General features: G+C 37.9%; 1 protein-coding gene across 15 annotated transcripts in view; it reads right to left on the bottom strand.

Moving 5' to 3' along the window:
* PAX2 (paired box 2) overlaps positions 1-26,964 on the bottom strand; it is a 77,046-nt gene that overhangs the window by 6,781 nt on the left and 43,301 nt on the right. For 5 of the 15 annotated variants that reach the window (XM_077259170.1, XM_077259168.1, XM_077259174.1 and 2 more), the window contains 5 exons: positions 21,919-22,094; positions 17,680-17,806; positions 11,704-11,913; positions 6,783-6,884; positions 6,181-6,279 (listed from right to left, as the gene is read on the bottom strand). In XM_077259170.1, the coding sequence (XP_077115285.1) occupies positions 6,181-6,279; positions 6,783-6,884; positions 11,704-11,913; positions 17,680-17,806; positions 21,919-22,094 (714 nt within the window). The remainder of the gene's footprint in view (positions 1-6,180; positions 6,280-6,782; positions 6,885-11,703; positions 11,914-17,679; positions 17,807-21,918; positions 22,095-26,964) is intronic. The other 10 variants (XM_077259177.1, XM_077259176.1, XM_077259183.1 and 7 more) reach the window with 3 other exon arrangements.

The raw sequence follows: 26,964 nt of genomic DNA, 5'->3' as shown, positions 1-26,964 counted from the left end.
TGACTGGTGAGGTTACCTATGACACTGTGCGTAGTTATTTGTAATCTATCTTTATTTAACATGTTTCATTTATACTCTGTTTTGGTTATTTCTTCAGCATATTTTCTGAAATACCCTCTTCTGGACTGAGACATACATAGGTATCCGTTTACAATATCATGGCTGTATTTTATATATATAGTCTCTTGCTTTTACTTATGTAATTACTTGCCTGATCTCAATGTCTCCCAGTTGTACATTCTTGTGTTCTAATTATTGTATGTATAATTTTAAATATTGTTCAAGTAAAAATACATCATGTTATTTTTTGTATTACTGTCCCTTGTAGTCCTTCTGTATGGGTTTTTTATGCATCTACACTTATTAGTATACCTAATGAATAGGCTGAATGAATAAATTGAGGCTTGGCAAAGCTTTACGAATATCACCAAAGAAGGAATAAAGATTGATGATAGTTCATATAACATGGCTCGAAATGTCATTGAGAAATTGTTCAGTTCCTACAAGGATGTAAACAAATTGCTATTTCTCCTAATATGATATCTAACATTGATCTGATATCATGAGCCCATTATGTTACAAATATATATATATGTATATACAGGAGCAGGTCCCATTAGTTTATTTTCGCACTACTGAATATTAGACATACGAAGGCTGTGTACAGAAAAGCAAAAGTTACATGTGTTTATAGGTGTGCGCAGGGGGTGGGAGCAGAATAGCGGTTAGTGGGAAGTGTTTATTGACGAGAAGTGAAAGCATGCATACAGGAGGATAATGAGTTTTTGAGCTCAACTGTGACCAAAAGGGACTGAGCTATCTCTTTTCCTGATCACTAATGAAACAAGTGTAATTTCCTCATCAGCATTGAATTTTATTTCCATACTCCCCTCTCTGTTCACCCGGCCGCTAGCCCTTTCCAGCAGTTCACTGCGCCAACCTGGACTCCTTTTTCTTTACATTATACAGTAATGTCTCAAACAAATACTCTCGTATATTAGGGAGTGGAACGTTAGGGGTGAAATATACATGTCTGTTCTACAGTTTTACGCAGTGGCATTTAATGGAGCATTCACTCTTATTTGTGTTATATAACTCAGAATAAATAAACATGGGCATTAAAGCATTGTCAAACCTATGCCTAGGAGAAATAGCCCTTTGTCCATCAGATCAATACACTGTATCTATAAATATGCTCAGTAAGAAAGTACTGAACCATTAGTTCTTGTTATACTCCTGTCTATAAATGTGAAATAAGGTGCCTGTGATGGCAGATGACTCTTTTTCTAACACTTCAGCAATTCAAATAGGAACATACAGTCATGAGAAAAACTAAATACACGCTCTTTGAATTCTATGATTTTATGTATCAGGGAGTAAAAAAAAAATGTGTTCCTTTAAATTAGGTAAATCCACCTTCGGATGAGCAATAACACATGATAATTAACACAGTGTCAGTATTTAATTAACAAAAACTTGGCCAAACTGCGAAAGCAGTGAGTGAACAGTTAAAAAGAAGTTGTCCATTGCTTGGACAACTTCTTCTCATACCCCTTGCTTGGCCCCCACAAAATAATAAAGCTTAGACCGGGGTCACACTTGCGAGTGTGATGCGAGAAACTCGCACGAGTCTCTCACATCAATACCCGGCCCTGCCGCCAACACTCGGGACCGGAGCGTGCGGCTGCATAGAAATACATGGAGCCGCACTCTCCGGTCAGAGCGCCGGCGGCAGTGCCAGGTATTGATGAGAGAGACTCGTGCGAGTTTCTCGCATCACACTCGCAAGTGTGACCCCAGCCTTATACTCACCTCCCATGCCTGCTCCGTTCCCGTGGTGTTGGCAGTCACTCTCGCTGGGGCTCTCGTGCTGTGTTGTGACATGTGACGATGGCGCCCAATCAGCAGTGGCGTCATGGTCCCCGCTTTTGTATGAATTCAGCATGAAGAGGAAGCCAGGGATTAATTGCAGCCTGGACTTCCTCTTCATGTTCGGCTCATCCAAAGGTGGTGACAGTGATGCCAGTGCTGATTGGGCACCGGCATCACATGTCACAACACCTCACGAGAGCTCTGGGACCACGAGTGCCAACCCCACGGGAATGGCGCTGGCAGGGGAGCATTTTGATCAAGAATGTTGTCCTAGCAGTGGACAGCCCCTTTAAGTACACACTTACTACTATCGTCGGAATTGTAAAAGCTAAGCAGCAGCCAGGTCCTTCTAATCATATGCCCTTAGTTAATTATTTATCAGGGCACTTACATTGCCATTTGCCTTTAAATCTTCAAGTGACATAATTCAGATGAAACCCCCTGAGGGATCCATTCAATATAATGAGGAAGCAGAGTTACTCTGGACTCCATATGGCCTCTGTTCAGTGGAGTCCCTTTTTTTCAGAGGTGCATAAAACTGTGTCCAACAGCACTTTTATGCTCTCCTAATAAAAAGATGGACACCGCCGGATCAAAGGTCAGACAGCTTCCACAGTGTCTCCAACTGCCTCACTTTATGGAATGTTCTGCCGGGGGTTCCATCTGAATACCATATTTCAGAGATTTACACAGAAACCCGGTGTTAGCGCTCAGTGTAGAGCGCAGGATAAATGTGAGATGAGCCTAACTGTGATCTTTGCAAGGCAGAATGAAAAAATCAACAGCAGGTGAAGAATTTATTTTATTTATCTTTTACGCTATTCATTGTGTGGTATAAGTGATTAGATGACTTTATTCTTCGGGTCGGTGCTATTACAGCGATACCAGTGTTATAGTGGGTTTTCATGTTTAGCTACTGTCACACACTTAAAGACGCTTTTTGTTTTCAAAAACTAGTTTTTTGCATCACCATATTTTGAGAGCTATAATTTTTTCACATTTCTGCTGCCAAAGTCAAGTGAGGGCTTGTTTTTTGTTGGAAGAGTTGACGTTTTTATAGATACCATTTTCGAGCACGTGACCTTTTTTGAACGACTTCTATTCCGAATTTTGGGAAGCAGAATAAACAAAATACGACAATGCAGGAATTGTTTTTGGAGCTTTTTTAATGCCGTTCCGTGTGTGGTAAAAGTGATAAGGCAGCTTTATTCTTCGGGTCAATATGATTACAGCGATACCACATTTAATTTTTTATTATGTTTTGATGCTTTTACACAATAAAAACTTTCATAGAAAAACTAGTTATTTTTGCATGGCTTTATTCTGAGAGCTATAATTTTTTTTATTTTTCCACTGATGGAGCTGTATGGCAGCTTGATTTGTGTGGGACAAGATGACGGTTTCAGCTATACTATTTTTATTTACATTTGTCTTTTTATTGCATTTTATATTACTTTTTATTCTGCAGTATGATGATAAAGCATTGTCTTTTACTCGTTTTTTATTCATTTATTTTTTATGATGTTTACTAAAAGAGTTTACTAGTGGGACAATTTTATAGATCAGATCGTTTCGGATGCAGCGATACCTAATATATGTACTTTTATGTTTTTTGTTTTTTCATAATATTATTTTTGGGTACAACTTATATATATATATATATATATATATATATATATATATATATATATATATATATATATATATATATATATATATATATATATATACCGTATATATTATTTTGTGATTTTTTTAAAAGTATCTGTTCAACTTTTTCCACTTTCTTTTTACTTTTTTTTACTTAGTCCCACTATGGGGTTTTCACTTTCTGCAATCTGATCGGCGTAATAAGGTATAGAATGCAGGAGCATTGCTATACCTTATAACCTTTCAGTGCTGCAGAAACTTAATAGTGCAGGTGACCCGGATGTTGTTATAAAGATATCGGGTCACCATGGCAATGAGCAGGACCCCGCAATGATGTTGTGGGGTCTCCAATCCAAGGTCAGAGGGGCTTTCTTCCCTCTGCCTGCTCCCTAAATGCTGCAATCGCACCAATTGCAGTATTTCGAGAGTTAAAATGCCAAGAGAGATGCGGGCCCAGCTATTGGCACTGAGAGCTGGGTGTCAGCTATCAGAATCAGCCAACACCTGGCGGCGATTGCCTGCTCACAGCCCCCTGTGTGCAGGTGATCACCATGATGTACATATACTGCATTGGTCGGGGAAGTATATGTACTGCAAGTGTCGTAAAGACGTTAAGGGGTCAATGTTAAAATTTAGGATTGCTTCCTCCAATAGTTGACACCATAGTTCCTGTCCTCTTCCTCTCTGGAGAAGCTATTTTCATATTTAAAAAGACCATAGCAGCATGATTAAAGTTTGCAACATTGCATCTGCGCAAACCACAAGACTAGTGGAATAATGTCCTTCGATCACCTTAGCAACATGAGACACTTTTTCTATAGATACAGGGCCCAATTCATCATTTGCGATTGACTTGTAGTATTGGCTGGCATTTTTGCGCCAAACTCTTCAAAATGGTGAATTCATTACATGAATTTAAAATTTTAAATTCACTTTAATGATGTCCTTAACCATTTTTTATGACTTTTTAGCACCAAAAGATCCACATTTGTCTTAAAATGTGCTAAATTGAAACCTTCACCAGAAACCCTCCTCCAAGAAAGAACTGGAGTGAGATGCACCAAAATAAAATGCTATATTTGGTAAAAGACACATTTCTTGAATCTATCTCAAACATCTGAATAAGCAAACACATCAAGGAAAATTTAAAAAAAAGACAGCTTAAAAAATGGAACAAAATGTACAGAGACTTAGATACTGAAGCCACTAATAAAGAACATATTATATTTCTCTAAAAAAAAATCGAGAAATGACAATAATAAATTGTGGCCACAGTGTTATTACATGAGTACTCTTATTAAATACTTCTATACTTCTTGCCCATATTTTATTTGTCATATGCCTTTTTGAAGTATCTTTTCCACAGGCATTTCTTTGTATTGTTTGGGTCCTTTTCTAGTGTATTTAAGATTTTTAGCAACCCTTCCTCCATATGTCTCTTTCTACTGGATAAATAAATGCAGCTTCTTCAAAATGCTTTATATCTCTGAAACTTGAAATAGAAAAGCTTTGGCATCTTTATCTTCTACTCATTCTGGTGGATCGTCACTTTATTCCTTAGGATCTTCTGCTTCCTAAGATGTCCATCAAGTTGGTATGGCCTAGCTACTAACCACATCTATAATACCACTTTGACCAGAGAAGACCAGATGTTTGGTTATATTGTCCTGTGTTGCATTTGGTGAAAAACAAACACAGCTTATAAATAACTACACCTCATACCAACTGTCAAGCATGGTGGTGGAAGGGTGATGATTTGAGCTTGTTTTACACCCACAGAACCTGTGCAACTTACAGTCATTGAGTACGTCCATGTACTGTAGAGTCAAATGTAAGACCGTGTATCCACAAGCTAAATTGGGTCGAAACTTGTCATGCAACAAAACAATGATACTAAGAACACCAGCAACTCTACATCAGAATAGCTGAAAAAGAAAAGAATCAAGTTGTCGCACTGGCCCAGTCAAAGTCCAGACTTCATCTTAATTGAAATACTGTGGCAGGACTTTGAACGAGCTGTGCATAAAGGAATGCCCACAAAACTCAGTGAACTTAAGTAATGTTTTAAAGAGTTGGCCAAAATTCCTCCAGAATGATGAGAGACTGCTAAATTCATACATTTATTGCTTTAAGATACTGATTCATGGGGTTTATATAATTTTTCACCCACTGCTTCTACACTGTGGGATAGGTTTTTGAAATAAATAATGATACTATGTAATTTGTCAAGTGTTGTTCATCTGAGGTTGTATTTAAATTATTTTAAGACATTCAAAAAGTATTTTTTATGATGTTCTGAAATGTAAAGTCATAGAATTTAAGGAGGGTGTATTTAGTTTTTCTCATTAATGTAGGTTTATATTATGGTACAATTATTATTTTATTAAATGTTAGCTATTTTGCAAATAAAAAGAAGTTTTCTAAAACTTCTGATGTTCTCCAAATGCTGGAAAAAAAAAATAGCTCTTCCATAAGTGAATACACGCTATACTTAAGGCTAGAAGTGAACAACAACAATTGAGAAAAGATGAGATCAAAATAAATAAATTGTCACATTTAGCTTTGATTATATTGGTAGTAGAATCATAATTAAACAACAATGTAAGAAGAACATAAGTAGAAGACATGACATAGATATGCACATTGTGCTAGACTCACCACTCCCAGTCCTGCAGTGAAACAGACAAGGTTTAGAGCTGGACAGACATGAACAGCACTCCACAGGTTGGACCGAATGGTGGACCGAAACGTTGGTGCCTGTCAATGCAGTGATAATGAGATGCTTCTTCCCTGTCAATGTCCTGTGGAGTGCTGCGTACTATGTGTGTCAAGCGCTAAGAGTACCTAGTGATATACTATGAGAGGGGAAGGGATTTAATCCCCCATTAATTGTAAAATATAGCTCCGGCCCGGTGAAAGCATTCCATTTACAGTACTATGGCCCATTGCCTTCGCTGCTCAGTGGTTCCTCTGGTTGAGTGATTTAACAGCAACCAGAAATATTGGCTCTCAGAGACCTTTTAGAGCAATCATTAGATAATCAACAAATACCGTTCCCCTCAATAAGTATGTTTTTGTGTGCTTAAGTGTCAGTAGTTCTTAACCGGTACTTTCTTCCCAAAAGTGTATACATATTAAAGGTAGTGTATATCATTCTAAAGGTGAAGTAGCTAATTATAAAATGTAGAATTCTCAAATATATAGCATTTCTGACTTAATACTGATCTTTTCAAATAAATTGCAATATAATATTGACTTACCAGGTACCATTCCAGCCAGTGTTGAGGTTGGGTAGCTGCCTTGTCCCGTTGGAGGAACGTGAGGAGGGTAACCAGGCAAGGTTGTACTTGACATGTCTCGACCTATGAACACATAAACATTTTTTTCTCAGATGCTGGAAAAAAATCTTAGTTTTAAGCAAAAATTTAATTATTACGCAGCTGGCAAACAATACACACAATGTTGGGTTAAAGAATGGTAGATCAGTAGCTCCTAGCTCTTTAGGAAATTTCCTATACTTCTGAATAAGATTCCAATTAATGGAAAATGTGAACTTAACATTCCATATTAAATATGTATAAAGTAGCTGAGAAATCTTATGCCTTAACTTTATATTGGAATAACTAACCTACAGTTTACATTTTGAGAATATAGATTTGGTTAGATTTGATACTATTGAGTCCAAAAGAAAATCCTGTATTTGGTGCATGCTAAGTACAATCCTCCTGAATTATATAGGATTATCTATCATATAGTGTGGTGTTAGATATAGGAAAGGATCAAGAAAATAGCACACAATCCATAACCAGTGCCAGTCATCTGTAAATATCAGCAACCTAATCAGGCATAACAACTTGGAAGTGATGTCCATGTTGCCGAGTTTCTATAATCCCAGATAAGACTGCTCTATTGCCAGCCAACTTGCAATAAATACTAGCCGTGGTAATTAGTCTATAAACCGAAGTTAGCAGGACTGAATCTATATGACTCTTCTTTATGGTTGACTTATACTTGGTTATCATTGGCACGCAAATCCTGCAGGAAAGCTCAGCTCAGGAAGTCAGAGGTGTTTCAATGTTCTTGATCACTTCACTGGACTCAGTGAACCCAACATTCCTACAAACGTCTGGATTACTGCTTTACAAGATTACAAATTATATCTCTTTTGCCTAGGTCATCATAATCAAATTATTAAAGTGCATTGACTATGACTAAAAGTATCTAAATCTGATATTACATGCTTGCTGTAACGTTAGACATCAAACCTAAATATTTTCAACAATTCACAGTGATAATATAATACATTTTGATTATTAGGAGGGTCATTGGAAAACCATAGTCTAATGTATGTACATCACCACTATTTGCATACAATTTGGACAGTATCATCAAAAAATGAAATATTTTCTTTGGGGGGGACATTATATCTAGAATTTGTTAATTCCTCATAGATATTCATTGTCTTTGAATTCAAGTTCTTGGAACATAAAATCACAGTACGCACTTTCTTTCATATTGTGCAATTTTGGAGTGCTGACCAAAGGAAAGTGTTGTTAAAAAGAAACCACATGGGAGGGATATATTCAAATTGTACAAAAAGGGGAGAACCTCATTTTGGATCCCACTCTAATAAGCCATCAGATTTAACTTTTATTGAATTGACTAAAATAAAAATGTCTCAAATCTGCCTTTTATTTATATGCTTTATGAAAGACTTCCTGCTGTATGCTTTCATTAGATGGCACCTCGGGTTGTCATCACTAACTGGCAGGACAGGAGATAACTTTAATGCACAAGTCCCACCAACATGTTTCACCACATGTGCGGCGTCATCAGGGGATGGAACAATTTTATCAATATCCCATATGTATTTTATTCAATTCAATAAAAGTTAAGTCTTATGGCTTGTTATAGTGGAATCCCATATGGGTTCTCCCTTTTATGAACAATAAAAAGAAACCAACTCCGCCTCACCTTGTAATTCAAGTTTATCACTTTTCTGTTTGCCACATTCATCTTTGTCTGAACAGGGGCAGCCAGGTATGTTAGCCTCTGAAACGCTGCCACCCCGGATGTCTCTTTCCAGTACCATCACAGGTGATTAACAGGTCTTTCTCTCATGTGTACATAGGGAGAGACCTGTCATTCACCTTCTAGCAGCTCTGGGAAAAGCCAGCCAGATTTTTAAAATGTATTTTGTATGAAAAGACGTAGTGTTTCAAAGAATAATATGTTTGGCAGCAACAGTGCAGTCAGGTTGCAATTCATGCTGCCCTCAGTTTATGCTACATGGATTGGCTTACTGGTTCCCTTTAAATCAACCCATCTTAAATTATAGTTGACCAAGAGATCTTTTGGTTGTTAAGGTCCAGCTTCTGGAGCCTGCAGTAATAAGGCATTGCACATACTGTACATTTCATTAAATTAAAGAGGAGCTTTTATTAAATCCTTCATGTTGTACTGGACACACAATGTAATAGACACTACAGAGCAAAATAAAACTCTGTATACATATTTTGCTTCTTTGTTGCTGAGATATAAGCAAAGTATTTAGCACCTAAACAGCTATTTTTCATACCAAGTTGACATTACCATAAAGATCTCACTGAAGGTGTGTACTTCTTCCTCTGTCTGAAGCTGACCAATCATAAAAAGAGAGCAACACATTGGAGAAAGAAGAACACACCCCCACAATAGCTTAGAACAGGCTAAGTGTATTGTATTTGCATGTATTGCCAAACAGTCTGCACTCCTCACTGAATAGCATTCAGCTCTCATTTCTGGCAGTAAGGGTACCATCACACAGTGCCATTTTCATCGCTACAACGGCACGATTCGTGACGTTCTAGCGATATCGTTACGATATCGTTGTGTCTGACACGCTACTGCGATCCGGATCCCCGCTGAGACTCGTACGTCGTAGCAGATCGTTTGAAACTTTCTTTCGTCATCTAGTGTCCCGCTGTGGCGGCATGATTGCATCGTGTGACACAGGTTGTATACGATGTGCGCACAGTAACCAACGGCTTCTACATCGCAAATACGTCATGAAATTATCGCTCCAGCGCCGTGTATTGCAACGTGTGACCGCAGTATACGACGCTGGAGCGATAATCATACGACGCTGCAACGTCACGAATCGTGCCGTCGTAGCGATGAAAATGGCACTGTGTAACAGTACCCTAAATGTGGGGAAAGGGGCAGAACTGCAGAGTTGATCTCATTACAAACAATTCTAGTAGCTCTCTTCTCATTGTACTGCCAGCTCTGCCAATCATAGACAGACATACACATTCACATATTCAGTGAGAAGAGCAGACTGGTCTCACACAGACCTGTTCTAAGCTATAGGGGTTGTTTTCTTGTTTTCTCTTGTACATGGATGCCTGTTTATGAATGGCAGAGCTAGCAGGAATATGTGAGTGCTTGTCATGTGACTCAACTCTGCAGCACTGCCCTTGCCCCTACACTGACTACTGAACATGAGAACTGAAAGCTGCAATCTAATCACACACAGGTCTGCCGAGCACCAGCTCGTCATCACTCTGCAGCAAGGAGAGTAGACTGTTTGTCAATACATGTCTCACACTGAGCCTATTCTAAGCTATTTTTGGAGCATGTCCTTTTTTCCGCAGTGTGTGGATGCCTGCTCATGATTATGCTTTTTAGTTGCCGCAACATTGCAATAAAATGCAACAACAAGCAATCAAAACATTGTATCTACCCCAAAATTGTATATGAAGAAAAATGTCAGTGCGGCACACAAAAAATAAGCCTTCACCCAGCCCCAGATTCTGAAAAATAGAGACGCTACAGGTCCCAGAAATTGGCACCTTTTTTTTTTTAACAAACAGTGGATTTTTTTCTACCACTTATAAAAAAAAGAACCTATGAATGTTTGGTATCTGAAAACTTGTAATGACCTGGAGAATCATAACGGCATGTCAAATTTAGCATTTAGTGAACATGGTAAAAAAAACAATTGTGGAATTCCACTTTTTTTGCTATTTCACCGCAATTGGAATTTTTTTTCCCATTTTCCAGTATATTATATTGTAAAACAAATGGTGTTGTTCAAAAGTACAACTCATCCCACAAATAACAAACCCTATAACGACCATATTGAAGGAAAAATAAAAAAGTTATGGCTCTCGGAAGAAGGGGAACGCAAAATGAAACGAAAAAAATTGGCCCGGGGTGAAGGGGTTAAAAAAATTACTGTTTAGGTGCCAATTACTTTAATTACTAATATGTCCACAACGGATAGCTTTAACATAAAAAATTTAGTGGAAGCTCTTCTTTCAATAATCACAAATTTGTCAGTGGAAGTTTTTTGTTGAAGATTTCCACTCATCCACATGCATATAGCAAGAGATTGTCTCCATGAGCTAAAACCTTTAATTTGAAGATATTCTAATAACTACTTGTTGTTATTATTCCCGAAAATAAATTGCCCTATGAGCTTTACATAGACACACCACAGTACTGATAATAAAGTGACATCTTAATCATATTTCCTTCACTTCACTATAACATCTTAACATATCATTTATTATAGGATGTTGCATTAGTCTGGTTTCACACATCCAAGTTTCAAATTCCAAACTCGAACTGCAATGCACAGACTGGCCGCGGTCCTCCTAGGTATATATGAGGCTGTCGAATGTGGATAAGAAGGCCTACAGCCAGTCCATGCATCGTGGTCTAAGTACGGATCGCAAACCTCAGAGATGAGAAACCGGTCTTAAGCATATGGATAATATAAAATAAATAGCAATTATACAGAGTACATATACATCACTCATAGTAAAGACAACTTCTAGATACAGAGTTTTTCAAAAGCAAGTTAGAAGCCTCCACTCCACATATTTTTGCTTTATGAACTTTTGGCTCTAAAAATATTTTAGCAATTTTTCTTCTGATTTTGCAGGTCAGGTTAAGAACAATGTCAGCCTGGGGGATGATAGTTCCCTGCCACTCAAACCAAGTATTCTCTGATAGTAAAAAAAAATAAATTACAAATTCCATTATCAGACAACTATTTACAAGTAGACAGAAGCCCTTGTAATCAAAATCAGGGCAATCTCTTCAGCTTATGTAGGCTGGAACTGAAAAACTATTTTCAAATAGTCAGATAAACTCTTAATTTGATTAGGCAGATGCACGAGGGAAGTTTGGTACCTGCTATGAGTGGCTGGCTGCCGAACTGCCCGTAGGAAGGGCCATGGTGGGTGAAGGAGCTGTACGTAGGTGTGGACGCATCAACGGTGAGGGCCATCTGAAAGGGCTGAAGATCAGCCAGTCCCGAGCTGGCTAGTGTAGAGGGAGTGAAGGGAGTAAGGGAGGCTTCATGAGGCTCTTGCTTTACATAGAGGTGAGAGGAGAAACTCTCTGTGAGGAAGAAGGAAATGGATGGACAGAAGACAGACAAACACAGGTTGGGTGGAACACAGAAAGAGAAAAAAATATATGTATAAATGTAAATGGAATGATAAAAACAACAAAATAAAATAAATCGGGATTAAAATAAGTAAAAAAAATGGTTCTCTATTAGGTCTGTGTTAACTCTTCTAATTGTAATTTATTCTGTCCTCCACAACATTGATGTCCTTTAAAACTCTAGAAAATATATAGTAAGACCATTGCATCAACATTATAGCCAGGACCCCTATATAAACTTTAGAGTATGCTATCATAATATGTAGCACACAATAAGGTAATATAAAGGGTAGTATAAGGCAGTATAAAAGGTTTACACAGGTTTACTTTTTAAATAAGATGTCTTTCAAGAGACATTCATGGCATATCCACAGGTGGGGCAGAACATAGGCTCAGTGTTTAGCACTGTAGCCTTGCAGAGTGGGGATCAAGTCCCACCAAAAACAACATCTGCAAGGAGTTTGTATTTTCTGCCCATGTTTGTATGGGTTTCCTTCAAGTACTTTGGTTTCCTCCCAAGTTCAAAAGACTTACTGATTGGGAATTTAGATTGTGAGCCCCAATGGGGCCAGTGATGATGATATCTGTAAAGCATTGTGGAAATTAATGGTGCTATATAAGTGAGCATAATAAATATAAATCCATAGGATATGCCTAATAACTGCGGGTCTCATCTTTAAGACCCACATCTATCTCCAGAATTGAGGTACCCCATTACCTATTTCAAACAGTGATTGGAGAAGTGGTGGCACATGTGCTGACTTTCTCCATTACTTGCTATAGAAGTTTTGAATACAACCAAGCAAATGCTCTTAGCTTTATTCAGAACTTCCATAGCAATGAATAGATAGGCACATGAATATATTTCTATAGAACTGTAACGTCCTATCAAAATCTATTAAACTCAGTAAGGAGGAGGATACTTTCGGAATTTTCAATGAGTTAATGCTTCTGTTATCAAGAATTATTCATATGGTTTACATAGTCACCTTTCCCACTCTCCGTAGATTTCTGCTTAAAATACCTTAAATATTTCAACCTTGTTTTGAGGACTAAGTTAAATGAATTGGTAATCTTTGTAATGCCTACTGCCCAAATCACAGCAGCATTAAAGCAAATGCTGATCGGCATGTGGATTTGCACTTAGCCAGAACCTAGAGGATACAATTTCAGAGTAAAAGCACAAATCTTCTGCAAAAAAAGAGGAATTACATTGACGTTAATTCCTTACATTGTTTATTGTGTATTTAGCAATGTTAGAAGCCCGAGGCCTACTGCTTAGGTATTGGGCTACACAGTCCCTTTAGGTTTCTATACCAGAACCAACTTATATTTTGCTGGCATTACTTAAAATAATTCAATCAGTTGACCAAATAATAAGGCTTAAATTTATAGCATTGTAAATATGATCTTTTGTTTATTTTCAGGCTTTTCTTAGTGTATCTTATTATTCTTAATGGAATTGTTGTCTAAACCCCTTTTTAAAAATATGCTAGTCCTCTGTAAATCGGGTTTTTGCATTTCTAATTTCCAGTGATCAAAAGTTGCATTTGGCCATGTTTTGGACCAGATGCACCAGAGTGACAGCCGGTCTTTATGTTCTGCTCTCTGCACTGGCTCATAGGAGAGTTCCATTTAACATGTCCCTATCTCTTGATAAGGCAAATGGACTCAATATATAATTATCAAATGCTCCTAGATATCAAGAATACTTATCAATTGCATATGTTAAAGAGGTTCAATGAGAGTATGTGCTTTTTTTCACGAACAGACAACGAAGTCAGGACCACTTGTGGGTCTCCTTACCTGAATTCAACAGCCTTATATATTCCATATATTCCAAGCTGTTAAATTTGAGTTAGGTGACCCATGGTCAGTCTGGGCAAAGCAGCTTGGCCCGTGAATGTCGGACAAGTGAAACTGGGTTTAGTTGATCTAAGCAGCCTCCTGTATCCAGTATGAGCAGAAAGACAATGACATTGATGGGACCCTGATGGCATCACTAATGTTTTGTAAAATGCTCGGTTGTGTTTTCATGAATATTTAAACAATATCTGAATATTTGAATAATGGTTCAGCATCTTGTTTAATCTATGATAATGTTCTACATGTACAAACCGCAATGATAAGGAATGACATGATTAGATCATGAGATTGACCAACATGTAATTAATTACTGAAAAGTAATATCAATGATCCCAGTTCCTTGTTCGTCTGTACAGATTTAGTTGTTGCCACCTGTGATAAATGTCTGCCTCTAGAATGCTGAAGTAGTCATTCTTTAGGTTCCATCGCTAGAATTGATTCTCCCATGAAATATAACAAATGGATTTTGCAGGACAGAGAAGACACCCAGAGCTTTTTAACAAGGCAGTTTAATCCACCAAATTATATTATTATGTTATTTCCCGCTGGCAGCCCTTATTGAATCTGCACATTTTAAATTATTTTGTCAAATAAAACGATTGAACTTGGAAAAATGATTCAGGAGGGGAAAAAAATATCAGCAAGTACGAGGAATAGCTCCAATGGTGTCTGCTTCAAAGTGAGACTCTGATCCAAATATGTAGTGAGTCTGAGAAGCGAGTACTTAATGAAATTATCTTCTAATAGCGCGAAAAAAAACCTTAAAGCATCTCTCACCTTGACAAAACTATACCGAAAGCCTCTACTTCCCTTCCCCATAATAATCACTCCATGAATCATTCATCTTTAATAGATTATGCAAATGGAAGGACATAAAATCAACAATGATCAATAACGGCAGGCGTTTAATTGCTCGTAAAAAAAAAAGAAAAACATTTTAAGATTAAGCATGATCTGCAACCTTTTTTGGCTAATGATACCATTATTCCAAAAACTGGAGCATGGCCTAAGTGCAGGAAAATAACCCCCCTTCTTCTTCTCTTCTAAAGCTTTTTCCTTAATCTGTCCTTTAAAGTGTTTACCTTCATTACTGTTGGTAAACAGCACTGAGTCTTAATGAGAGTTTCTGCGCTCCTCTAACGTCTGATTGAAATCCTGCATACAAGATGAACATGTTAGTACTAAGGTGCCACCTGGGAGTGTCATGCTGAGCCTGCAATGAACTTTCCTCGCACTTGGACCGAGATGGATCAGGCAGAGGCATCTCAATGACATTGAAAAGATGTAACAGAGAGGCTTGACATGTGTAGCCTGCTGAATATGCAAACAGATTCAATAAACCTACCTGCATTCTCTTTTACCACCTTGTACACTAACCATATCTAAGCGTTGAAGGGAATCCATTAATATTTCGCATCTGCCTTTTGACGGGAAACATCCCATCCTACTCAGCCCGGCTTACATAAATATACAGAGAGTTGTGACCTTGAGTAATTCACCTTACCCTCGGTAGCAGTGGTTCATGACCTACTCCTGAACTGTCGCAGATAATAACAGCTGAGTGATTATTACTCATTTAATGCACTGTTCCACTACATTATAGCCCACCAGCACCTTTGTCTCCACCTAACTGTATAAACATATCCCATACAGCTGCTCCAATGCACAAATGCCTAATGCCATGTAGGATGTTTTAAACTACCTGATAAGGAAACTAATTATGGCTCTAACTTTGGTTTTATTTTTAACAATAATCAGTTTTGTCTGAAATAGTTCTTTTTCACCTCTTTCTCTTTTGGCTTTGACGTGGGTTGGGACAGAGCACCAGAAGGTTCACAACAGCAGGAGATGAGTGTGTTGAACTTTTAGGAAGCAGTGACCAACTATCAATTTACGTGAATATGTGAATGTAGCCAATGCTTCATGTGAAAAAACAGCATCATAAGTGTGAGATGATCTACAAAAAAGACTTTTAGTATGTGATCGGTTACAATGGGTAAGAGTGTGTTTGTCCCATCAATATTTGTAGCACTGTCATGCTAAATAATGTGTTTCCTTCATACAACCCCTCTTTATATTACAGTCTCCATTAAAACTGCACAGAAATGCAAGGTTGGTCTTTAGTGCTCTCCTCTCTGGTTAATAGATGAGTGCCCGGAAAGTAGAGATCCCTTCTATTAACGCAGTATAGTCTAGGCACAACCCAAAGGCTATGTTCTTTTCTTGACTCAAGCACTTGTGTCTTTCTACATTAGTAATATGGTTAATTGGATGAATTTCATTACCTATTTTCTCCCATAAATACATTCTCGGAAACATTCTCTACCATGACATAATATGTCATTATTTTCCAACTGCCAACATACAGAACAAATATTTGATGTTCATGACAATTTACAGAACCCTACCTTTAGACATAAAAGTCTAAGTGTGAACTACAGACCCGATATCTTCAGACATAGAAACCTCGGTGTGACCTATAGACCCACATGTTCAGGTAAAAAAGTCTTGGTGTGATTTATAGATCCTTACCTTCAGTCAAAGAAGTCTAAGTATGACTTATAGATCCCTACCTTTTTGCATTGAAGCCTAAACATAGTGAAGAAAATATTGGTATGCACTCAGAACTGTTGGGAGGGCTGGTCGGACTGGGTAATTGTCCCAAAATATAGTAAAAGCCTTTCAGAAGCCTAAGTAAGACTTATAGATGCCTTTAGGCGTATAAGCTTACATTTAACTTATAGACAGACCCCTACCTTCAGGCGAAAAAGCCTAGTTGTGGAATATAGACCCATATCTTCAGGCAAAGAAGTCTAAGCTTGACATATAGATTCCTACCTGTTTGCATTGAAGCATAGGTATAACTTATAGAGCTGTGCCTTTAGGCATAGAAGTTTAGACTTGACTTGCAGACCCCTACCTTCAGGCAAGAAGTGTAGGTGTCACTTATAGCATAGAACCTAGGTTGGCAAGTGCTGAAACATTTAGGGTTCATTCAGACGTTAGTGATTTTTCTTGTACGAATTTGGTCCGATTTTCATCAGAGTTTAGTCAGAGTATCAGTTTTTACCATCAGAGTTTCAGCAGATCATTCAGTATGATTAAAAAAGGAGCTTTTTCAAGCTTGGCATCAAAGTGCTGATTTTTTCCCAGACCCATATGCTTGCATTGGCAATTTTGATCCAACACTAGGATCAATATCCGACATGTCTCCATGATTTTGTGTGGACCACTCAGTCTGCAAAAATACTCAGACATATAAACAGCCGCACTGATAGAACTCGTACGAGAAAACCTGACGTGTGAATGAGCCCATAGTGCTATGCCATTGCTGAAGATTTGGGACCACATAAGCGAAATAATAACTAAAAGAATAAAACAAATCAAAAAGTCAATGACACAATTGTAAAAAGTAGAAGCAATCTCGAATGCCCATAATGATAGATAAGTCACTTTTTGACATTCATATAAGAAGAAAATAATCTGCACTAATGGGGAGTAAACTGTAAGAACTTCACACATTTTGTGGCAACAATGCCACATATTCATTTGAGGAGGCATAGTGTACATAGCTGTAGTCGGCTATATTTCACCACCAAGTGCACTAGTAGAAATCATGAACTATAGAAGGGTTGTCTGTCTATAAACTGATTACCCGTCTTTCTTGGGCACCAAATATCAAATTCAGAAATTTCAGGGAAATCTAAGGATCCTGTATGTGGAGATATTGAATGCACCTCATGATATTCTCAGGACATAGCAAAATCTTTTGTTGGAGGAGTTTCCTTTGGATAGCATTGGTAGGGACATGTAACCACAGGTAGCAATATAAGAGGAAAGAGTTTGACTTACCAGTTACTACTGGGTAGCTCTGAGGTCCTGACACGTTATTGCCTAGGTCCGCGTTGCCAGAGGCTGCTAAACTAGATTTCACTTCATCCAGACCAGGGGTTAGTGCTGGAAGAGAATATTCATTTGCCTGAAGGTTCAAAAATAAAAACAGATACAAAAAATTACTAAAAGCAATAGGTGTTAAGTGAAGGTGTTCTTTAAACTATACCACCTTGATGTAACAGGTTCTATGTGTCTTTTGCCTTCCATTAACTGTTTGAAACTAGACGCTTTGATAATCTCCAAAGTCGTGAAAACAACAGACAATCACAGTGTTTACTATTGAGCATACTCATTCTGAGAGTCGTAGGGTGATATAAAAGGAATGTAGGAAATTATCGATGTTTCCATAGTAATTATGCTCATGTTTTAGTTACTTTTTTATAATTGATATATAGGTAACGCCAAGCTGTATAAAGTCAAGTTCACACAACTGTATGTTTGGTCTGAGTGCGGTCTGTGATAAAACAGACATTACAGGGACAGCACTAGGACCAATTTTATTCATGGACCGAATATGTGCATGAAAAAAATCTCAGCATGCACTAATTTCTTCCAGGTGTCAGATGAGACTAGCCTATTCAAGTCTACGGGTAAGCAAAAAAAAATTACCAGGTCATATGCTGATCAACTGTTTAGCATCTGATTTTTACAGATACATTGCAATTCTTTAAAATAAGAAATTGAATTTGGTCTTGTAAATTTTAATAACTGCCTATGTTTAAAAGCAGATGCAATATGGAAAACAATTGACATGAAAATCGACCATTTTTTTATATATGAAAATCAGACATTTTTTTATTTGATTTTTCATGAACTTAGCCTCTTTGTCAAAAAGGGGACTAGGAAGCTGGATAATTGTGAGCCTGCCAATCATAAACTGAAAAATTGTACACAGCTAAATGTTTATAAAGGGCAATTTCTTGAAGGGTCTAAAGCCCAGTTGATGCTTGAGGAACAGCTGGGTTTTAGTTTCCCATCTCCAGGTTTTACATTCACAGCTCATAGATTTTTCTGGTGATATATTATAAATAAAACCAAACCAAAAATCACCTGTCTTCCTAAATCATCAGCGTTTGATTTTGTGAATGATGTGCTTCATTAAATACAATGGAAGGACACTCCCTCATCACCCTGTTCTTATTCTCCCTCTTCCTGTGCACTGGGGTATGAAATTGGGGAGTGGGCCAGAGCACATGGCCAACAGAAGGGTGGGAGGGGGAGTCATTGAATTTGAAAGGGTGTCCTGTCCAAAACAATCTAGTAATTGCCTTCTTATTATGGTTTTCTCGGGAGCAGACCTTGCTCTCTACAGCTGCCTTTTCAAAGGGATAATAAACAGGGGGAACCAAAAAAGAAAGAGAAAAAACTCTCTCTGATTAATATTACATTAAATTAAAACTGATTTTCTGCTCTTTCTTGCCCCGGTTTTTTCCATCCACGCCCCCCCACCTCTATGCCTGGACGCCACAGCCTAGTCATTTCCAATTCCTTTTCGTATTGATCTTCCTGTTGAAATCAGTTTCGTAATTAGCTGCAAATTAGGCCTTCTACTGGGGGTGAAGCTGCCCCCTGATTTATCACCGGAGTAATTCGCTGTGATCGGAGAGAAATTAAAATGAACTCAATTAGGCTTTAGATTTGCTTTATGGGCCTTGCTTTAAGTTTCAGGGGGAAAAAAAAATGACTGTGCTGGCGTTTAATAGTCTAATGAAAGTAAATAAAGGTTATCCATTGTAATAAACTCTGGGACTATGGGAAAAGAAAAAATCACACTCAAATATGCCGTTTCTTCATTTCATGTTTTATAGTTTGGGGCATTTCAGGAGATTTTTTATTAATTTCATGTTCCATTAAGACAAACAACCTTTATGATATAAATAGAAAGAGGAGCTAACATGCAAAGAGCCGAGCCAAAGGTCTACAATTCCTTTGTTTTATATGCGGCTTTAAAGCAAAGAAAAGTGGTTTAAAGGGCAAACTTGACTAGTTTTTTTTAACTGGTGCATGGAACACTAAATAGTAAAATGTTTGATTCAGTTTTAAGTAAAGAATTTGAACTTTGCAAAAAAGTTATAAAACAATGGGTTAAAGAGAAATACTGAAGATTAAAAATTATAGTTTTACTGAAGGTAATAGGGTGCTAATATCTGAATGACCTTCTTCGGAAATAATGGCTGAGATTTACTGAACAAAATATGCAAGAATTCTGGTGCAATTTGCTCCAAAAAACTGACATTCATACTTTGCAACATATTTATTGTGTGTTTTAGAAACTTTCTGCACTGAAATCGATAAAGTGACTAATTGAAAAGGGAAGTGATGTACCAGAAAGAGGAATGGCTTGAAATGTGCATCCATGGACCACAATTTGGCAACATATTATTGGCACAAAGTAAGTCAACTAAACTAATAGGGAATGTAAGCATGGACAAAAGTGTCTAAAGATACCCCAAAGAATTAGACAGACTTAGTAAATATGAGCTACAAAGGTTAATTTAATAGATAGTTAAGGGACAATACAATATTTTAGCAGCTATTGGGGCAGCATTCTGGTAAAGAAAATTACCTTTAGTGATTAAGTTTTGTCTCTTATATTTAGTGTTCTGATATAATAGAGCAATGCTAGGGGCATCCCGGGTATACAGTATGTCCCAGGTAAGGGGTGCTAGGCAGGTGCCAACAAGTCACTTTGCATTGACCAAGATATTTAGATAAAGGGGCTAGAGCCGTGAACTAAACGTTGACTCAGGCGGAGTAATTAAGCCTAGCTACTAGTGATGATCTAATCTTTTGCAATTTGACTTCACCACATTCAGCAAACTTTTCCCAAAAATTAGGTTTGCTTTGAATAAGCTTACCTCTAATTGTAGGTTCTCCTATTGCCATCAAAAGATGGGTATAATATTCTGAATGTCTTCTAGGATTGCAGCTAAACCTTATCAAGCTCTTATAGTCTTAGTAATGTCAAAGTGACCTCAACATATATGAGTTAATGGCTGCTAACTAACCACTTTTCACTCTTGTTTTGTCTCACACCCACTATCTGCAAAGTATATTCAGAGTTTTTTTGGGCTTTTTCTGCCAATTTCTATAGCTAGTCTGGGAGTTGTGACACATTTCCACTAATCAGATTCACCAAAAATTGGTTGCTTTGCTGCATTCCCTGCCGCAGCTTTTATACAGGCTGTGATAGCCTGTACTATACTATGTGATTTCCTATACTATGTGATTGCTGAGCTGTACTATGTGATATAACTGCAATCAAGACATAATTGGTAAGCCTCTGAACTTGCCATTTAGTTTTATAGGAGTATTCCTACTTTAAGTCCCCAATACACATTAGATGAAAGTCAGTAAAACCCAGTGATTTAATTGGGGCAAGCTGACTACCTGATGCTTGTGCAGCCTATTGACTAGAGATGAAAGCTTTGCACAATGACTGTCCAGGTCAGTGCTCCCTGTCCATGAACAGGAGATACACAAATTTTCTTACTCTTCTGGATCCCAAGCTTGGCTTATGATTAAATGGGCTGGCAATATGTCACCTGTGCACTCACACACCACACAGAAAACATCACACCAGGTCAGCAAATCAATTCTTGCGCCTGGAAACCCACAAGCTCTGGTTTCCCGAAACAACTCCTGTCTACGGCCAGAGAGGACTGACTTGCACTGTGGATCCGGGTTGCGTGAAGCATTCCACTCATCTCTACTCTTGACTCTCTATGGCAGATGATGTCTGGGAAGAGAATGACCAAATCATTGGAATTTCAACAACTGATCCTTTTGTTTCTGGTGGAGATTAACTGCTACGTGAGGCCAAGTACTAGCAGAGCACCCATGTGTATGGGGGAACCAGAGGAGTTAGCTGTCTGCCAAATGACTTTTTGGTCTACAGTTATCTCACCTGTAGGACCAACTTTTCACAGGATATAACCATATATGTCTGTCAGATGCAACCTCTGAGCCCCATTTTGAACTACTATGAATTAAAAAGTGTAAAATTCCAAAAAAAAAGACGAACATGGATGCTTCCAAAATATATATTCCTGTAGAACTCAAGTTGTAAATTTTTTTTAATTTATTTGTTATTTCCTAGGAAAAGAAGCTCACAAAATGAAACTTGTAACAGTCGGTTTTTACATTACCTATACTGCTTACATTCAAAAGATTGAATATTTCTATAATCTACTTTACCTGTTCTGATTTGATGTGTTCTGAAGCTTGAAAGACATCGGAATATGATGGACGTTCAAATACTCGATCTAAGGCTTCCAACTGTTGCTGGGTAAAGTTGTCTGCACGTAGATGTTTCCGTAAGCTCTCCACGCTGCTCTGAGAATCTCCATTTGGACCAGTACCATCAGACCCATCTAGTAATAAAACAGGACAAACTAATGATAACTGCTTGTAGCTGAGCCATAGGAACTACTTCATAAGGTACATGATGTGTACATAAAGTAATTTTTTGGTGTTGTCTGTTTTGGGACAACACATTCTATAATGCTTCATTTTTGCATTGCTGACAGTGTTGTACACAGTGAATCATAATTAGGCAAGTCATTAACAATGTATTATTATAACAATTAGGTAGGTATTAATGCTTCAGTTCAACCTTCCCAACTTTTACATTTAGAGCATAATGTCTATTGAGGATGGGTAGATGTATTTCAGCAACATGTATTACATTTCATAGTATAAATTTCATATAAAGGAAAGTATTCTCCCATGCTTCTCCAGTGGGAATAATGCCGAGAGATTACATTAAGGCCGATAAATCTTATTCTTTGCAGGTGAATGTTGTATATGATATAATCAATATTACATTATATAGCATGGAGCAGTATCCTTCATAAGCTAATGTAAAATATCAGATATTGATTAGAGGAAGTACAAAGCATTTTGTCGGACCCTTTAACAAAGCATAATTTCGTTCACACTAGAGGAAATGGTCAATGTTGATTTCTCTTTATGTTCCTTTTAAAAATGATTATGGATGGATCTGTAAGTTATAATTAAAAATGATATCCTGATATACATGTCTATACACAACACTTTATTTTTCTTTATTACTGGGCAGTTGGGAAATTTTCAGTGTGTTTGTGTCAGTTATTAAGCATGGGGGATTCATATGATAGAGGCATCCTCTTAAACTGATATTTGGCCTTTTCAGAGTGCGGATTTACAGCTCAGGTTAAGATTACTTTGGTTGCTGGTTCTAGTTATTTGGGCTGTTGGCCCATGTTACAGGTCATCCTTAAATAAGAGTCATCCTCTGACTGGGTGGCACTGGCCATGGGTTGTCTCCCTTTTGCGATTGCAATGTTAACACTAGTTAAGGGGGTTTTCTTATGAACAAAATATCACTTTATTCACTTGATCGTGGAATGAATATAAGGTCCACAATAGGAAGCCATTAAAATAAAATGTTCCTGTGCTGAGATCTATATATATAATTGTCTAAGGGTTTTTCTGTCTGTCTGTCTGTCCTAGAAATCCCGCGTCTCTGATTGGTCGAGGCCCCCAGGCCTCAACCAATCAGCGACGGGCACAGCATGGCGATGATGATGTCATAAAGGTTGCCTCGACCAATCAGCGACGGGCACAGTCTGCCGCGAATTCACCTCGACCAATCAGCGACGGGCACAGTATCGACGTAGATGTCATAATGGTTGCCATGGCGACGATGATGTCATAAAGGTTGCCTCGACCAATCAGCGACGGGCACAGTCTGCCGCGAATCATCATTGTCCATATACTACGGGGACATGCATATTCTAGAATACCCGATGCGTTAGAATCGGGCCACAATCTAGTAATCTTATAAATGTGCTCCTGCTCTGTACTGTGTAATGGCTGTATCTGATCATGCAGGAACATGGTCTGATCATACCACATCTCCTGGGAAGGGATATTGCTTATGGGGAGACATTTACAGGACATAGTAGAGGGGCTTAACTAGCACTGGTAGTATGAACCATTTAGATTTTATAAACTCAATTTTTAACTCTGGGCATGGTATTAAAAGACTCACAGTAAAAAATGAACTGGTAGACATTGAGACTACACACAATATATGTGTTCATAACGTAAAGTGACTGAAGGCAAATTTTAAGCTCTTGAGACTCAATTTTTCTATTAAGTAAGGTTAATCATTAACACCACTTATAAAATTGACATCATGATGAAAATATTGTGTTAGTATTGAATACTCTTCCCCTTGGTTCTACCTCCCTCCCATATTTTATGCTATTGGAACACCCTTTGATTTGAAGATATGCGTCATTGATATTTTGATAAATCGCATTGTAGCTTAACGAGTAACCTTTAAACCCATGTAGAGGGCTATTTATGATGTTAAAATAGTTTAAGATGCATTATTATATGATTTTGTCAGACTATAAAAATAGTGAGCAAACTTATGATGTAGTAGTATTTCCACCAGTAATTTTACTAACCAGTAAGGCTGAGTTTTCATAGATCAGTTGTGAAGAGCTGGACTGTGATGGTGAAAGTGGTGTACTGTCTGCCGAATAAAGCAGTCTCTTACCAATTGTAGGCGTATAGTGGCCTGACGAAGGCTCCAGTTAGAATCCGAAAACCGGTTCTTGTGTTTTAAGACTATTCTGATAAAGGAATCACACCTACAATTGGTAAGAGACTTCTTTACTAAACAGACAGCGCACTTCTGTTCCCCCGCAGATCAGCTCTTAATTTATCCTAACCTGTTCGGAGAACCAATCAAAAAGTGTTCAGTGCCACAGTCATGCACAACGGTGAGTCTATGCTACACACCATATATCAGTTGTGTTCGGCCTGGGGTTTTTTGTCTAATATGTATAAAGTTGTAAAGAGGCACCCATAGCCAAATCCAAAAACTATGCAAGCAATGTCTTTGGTTCAGCTCAAGGACCAGTAAGAGACAACAACTGATGTGCCCAACGCTAGGGAAGGATGGCATATAAATCTATGGGATCAGTTCTGCCCTCCGTTTACTACCACTACTGGAAAATAGACCACTCTATGTCTGGACAAATGGCAACGATGCCTAAAGTATTAATTGAATATACAGTATATCATATAATGTAATGCTATATATTTAAAAACATAAGACACGCAATCAAGCTGAGCCCTATAGCAATACTTCAAGTGTAGCTGAAGATGTTGTGACTCCAGGGTTAAATACTACTGCCCTGTGAAAATTCAGAATCATCCGCTAACACACATCAGTTATAACGCACATTTAAAATCAAAAGATCAGCTTTTAAAAGAGCCATGACCCAATAGATAGATGTCTGATCTTGTATATGTGTGTGTGAGCCTAGATTATTCTCGCAGGGCTGTCCTCCCTCCTCCGCTTTATTTATGCAGGGGGCCTTTTCAGATCTCGACAAATCTGTCAGTCTAAATTTGCGAGAGATTATGGCGCTCCTTCTCTTGCACAGGGAGCGATGATATATGATATGTGCTAGCCCTATTGATTGCCTGATCTGGTGGCAGAGGGCCGGCGAAATGAACTTGAAATGAACATCATGCCTCAACTCATTGTGCGTATAATACACTACTTAATCCCACATTTTTCAGCCGCTATGGAATTCAATTGATCAATCATGTTCCACTGATAGTGCTATTTTCGGGGTTATTGCTGCTCGGCACGCCAACCAGTTATTTATTTATTTTACCCACTGTGGGCTTGGGGATTGGAAGCCGGGTTAAAGAGAACATGAAAGGCAATGCCATGCTGGGAACAGGGATAGAGAAGCAAGGTAATTAACCTTGTGAAGCCAGAACATTTACAGTGCATGCCGCTTTATATATGGGTGTTATTAGGCGCAATCAGTATTAGGGTTCTATGTGTCTACACAAAATCGGCAGAAAAATTACACATTTCATTTTGGTTTACGCTATGGTTTGTTATACATTTTTACAGATTACAATGGCTTAATGTAACTTTTAAAATTTATGTAATAGAAATATAATACAATAGGTTTGTACAGAAATTACTTTAATAATTTAGACGACTTATCACTAGGTCAAAGGTAGCTACTTTTTGCTCTTATTTTATTCTCACTAATTCCCACTATTATTCAGGTGGTTTTTTTTATCATACGGTTCCTGAGATATGAACCTTTTTATGTAGTGCTAATTTTTGTAATCTTTTCCAGGGAGACGTGGCTCACGGGATTGTCTAGTGGCATTTCTACAGGATGCCATGCATTATTACCCTGTGAGCAACACCCCTGCAAAGACTATTAAAATTAGTAAAAAAAACGTAATACTTCAGAACGGTGTTGGACTGGGTTGGCAAAGGCCCATCAGTAACATTGATTCTTGGGGCCCACTGTTCAGCTACATGCAAAAATAACCTGACACAAACTTACTTTTGCTTCTATCTAATAACAACTTGGGTAACTTGTTTAATGAATGATTAGATTATACCTTTTTTGGCAAATTGTGACTCAAGTGTAATAGCACTACTCATTAGCACTCCGTCACAGGGGCCTACCGGAGGATTCTCCTGTTCTCCAGTGGGCCAGTCCGAGCCTGCTCCAGAAGGAATTAAACCAGAGCAAAACCTGGCCATTTTTGACCTGGTGACAGATCATCTTTAAATATAATGATCTAAGAGGTGTGTCCACCTTTGGGGACAAATGTAAAAAATGTTTCATTAAATGTGTTGATTTGAGACTAAAAATATTTTTTCCCAAATAGCTTGCATAAAAAAATTGCACTGTTTTGCTTTCACAGGCTTTTTGTTTCCCTGCACATTTCACTTTAATTTGGTCTGTGGTCATAAACCAGCTGAGAGGAGCTCAGAAAAAGACAGACAAAAGAGATGCAGACTCCCCGTCCGACCGCAATAGCGGGCTAACTGATGGATTCTCAGTGAAGTCATTCTGCAGCCAGCAATAGACAGTGCAAGACAGAGGCTTTAAAATGCAAACACTGCAACATTTTTAATTAAACTCTATGGCAAAAATGATTTTAAGCCCCAGAATGCATGCATTTAAGTAAAAAAGAAAAAATGTCCCAAAAAGGTGGTTTATTTTGAGCGTCCATCTGTGCACAAGAGCTGCATTACTTGCAAAGTGATGCGCGTAAAACTGTTCGATTGCTCTTTTACGCTAATAACTAACGTAACCTTCTCTATTCTAGATTCCATCATCGCGATGACAGGGTTAAACTCCTGGACTTCCCCAGATGAATATCTTACTTTTAATTAATAATCTAATTGCAACATTG

This window comes from Ranitomeya variabilis, chromosome 4 (genome assembly GCF_051348905.1).
Source record: "Ranitomeya variabilis isolate aRanVar5 chromosome 4, aRanVar5.hap1, whole genome shotgun sequence".
Classification (NCBI taxonomy): Eukaryota; Metazoa; Chordata; class Amphibia; order Anura; family Dendrobatidae; genus Ranitomeya; species Ranitomeya variabilis.
Note: the sequence above shows the minus strand (reverse complement) of the source record. Positions and strands in the feature narration are given on the sequence as shown.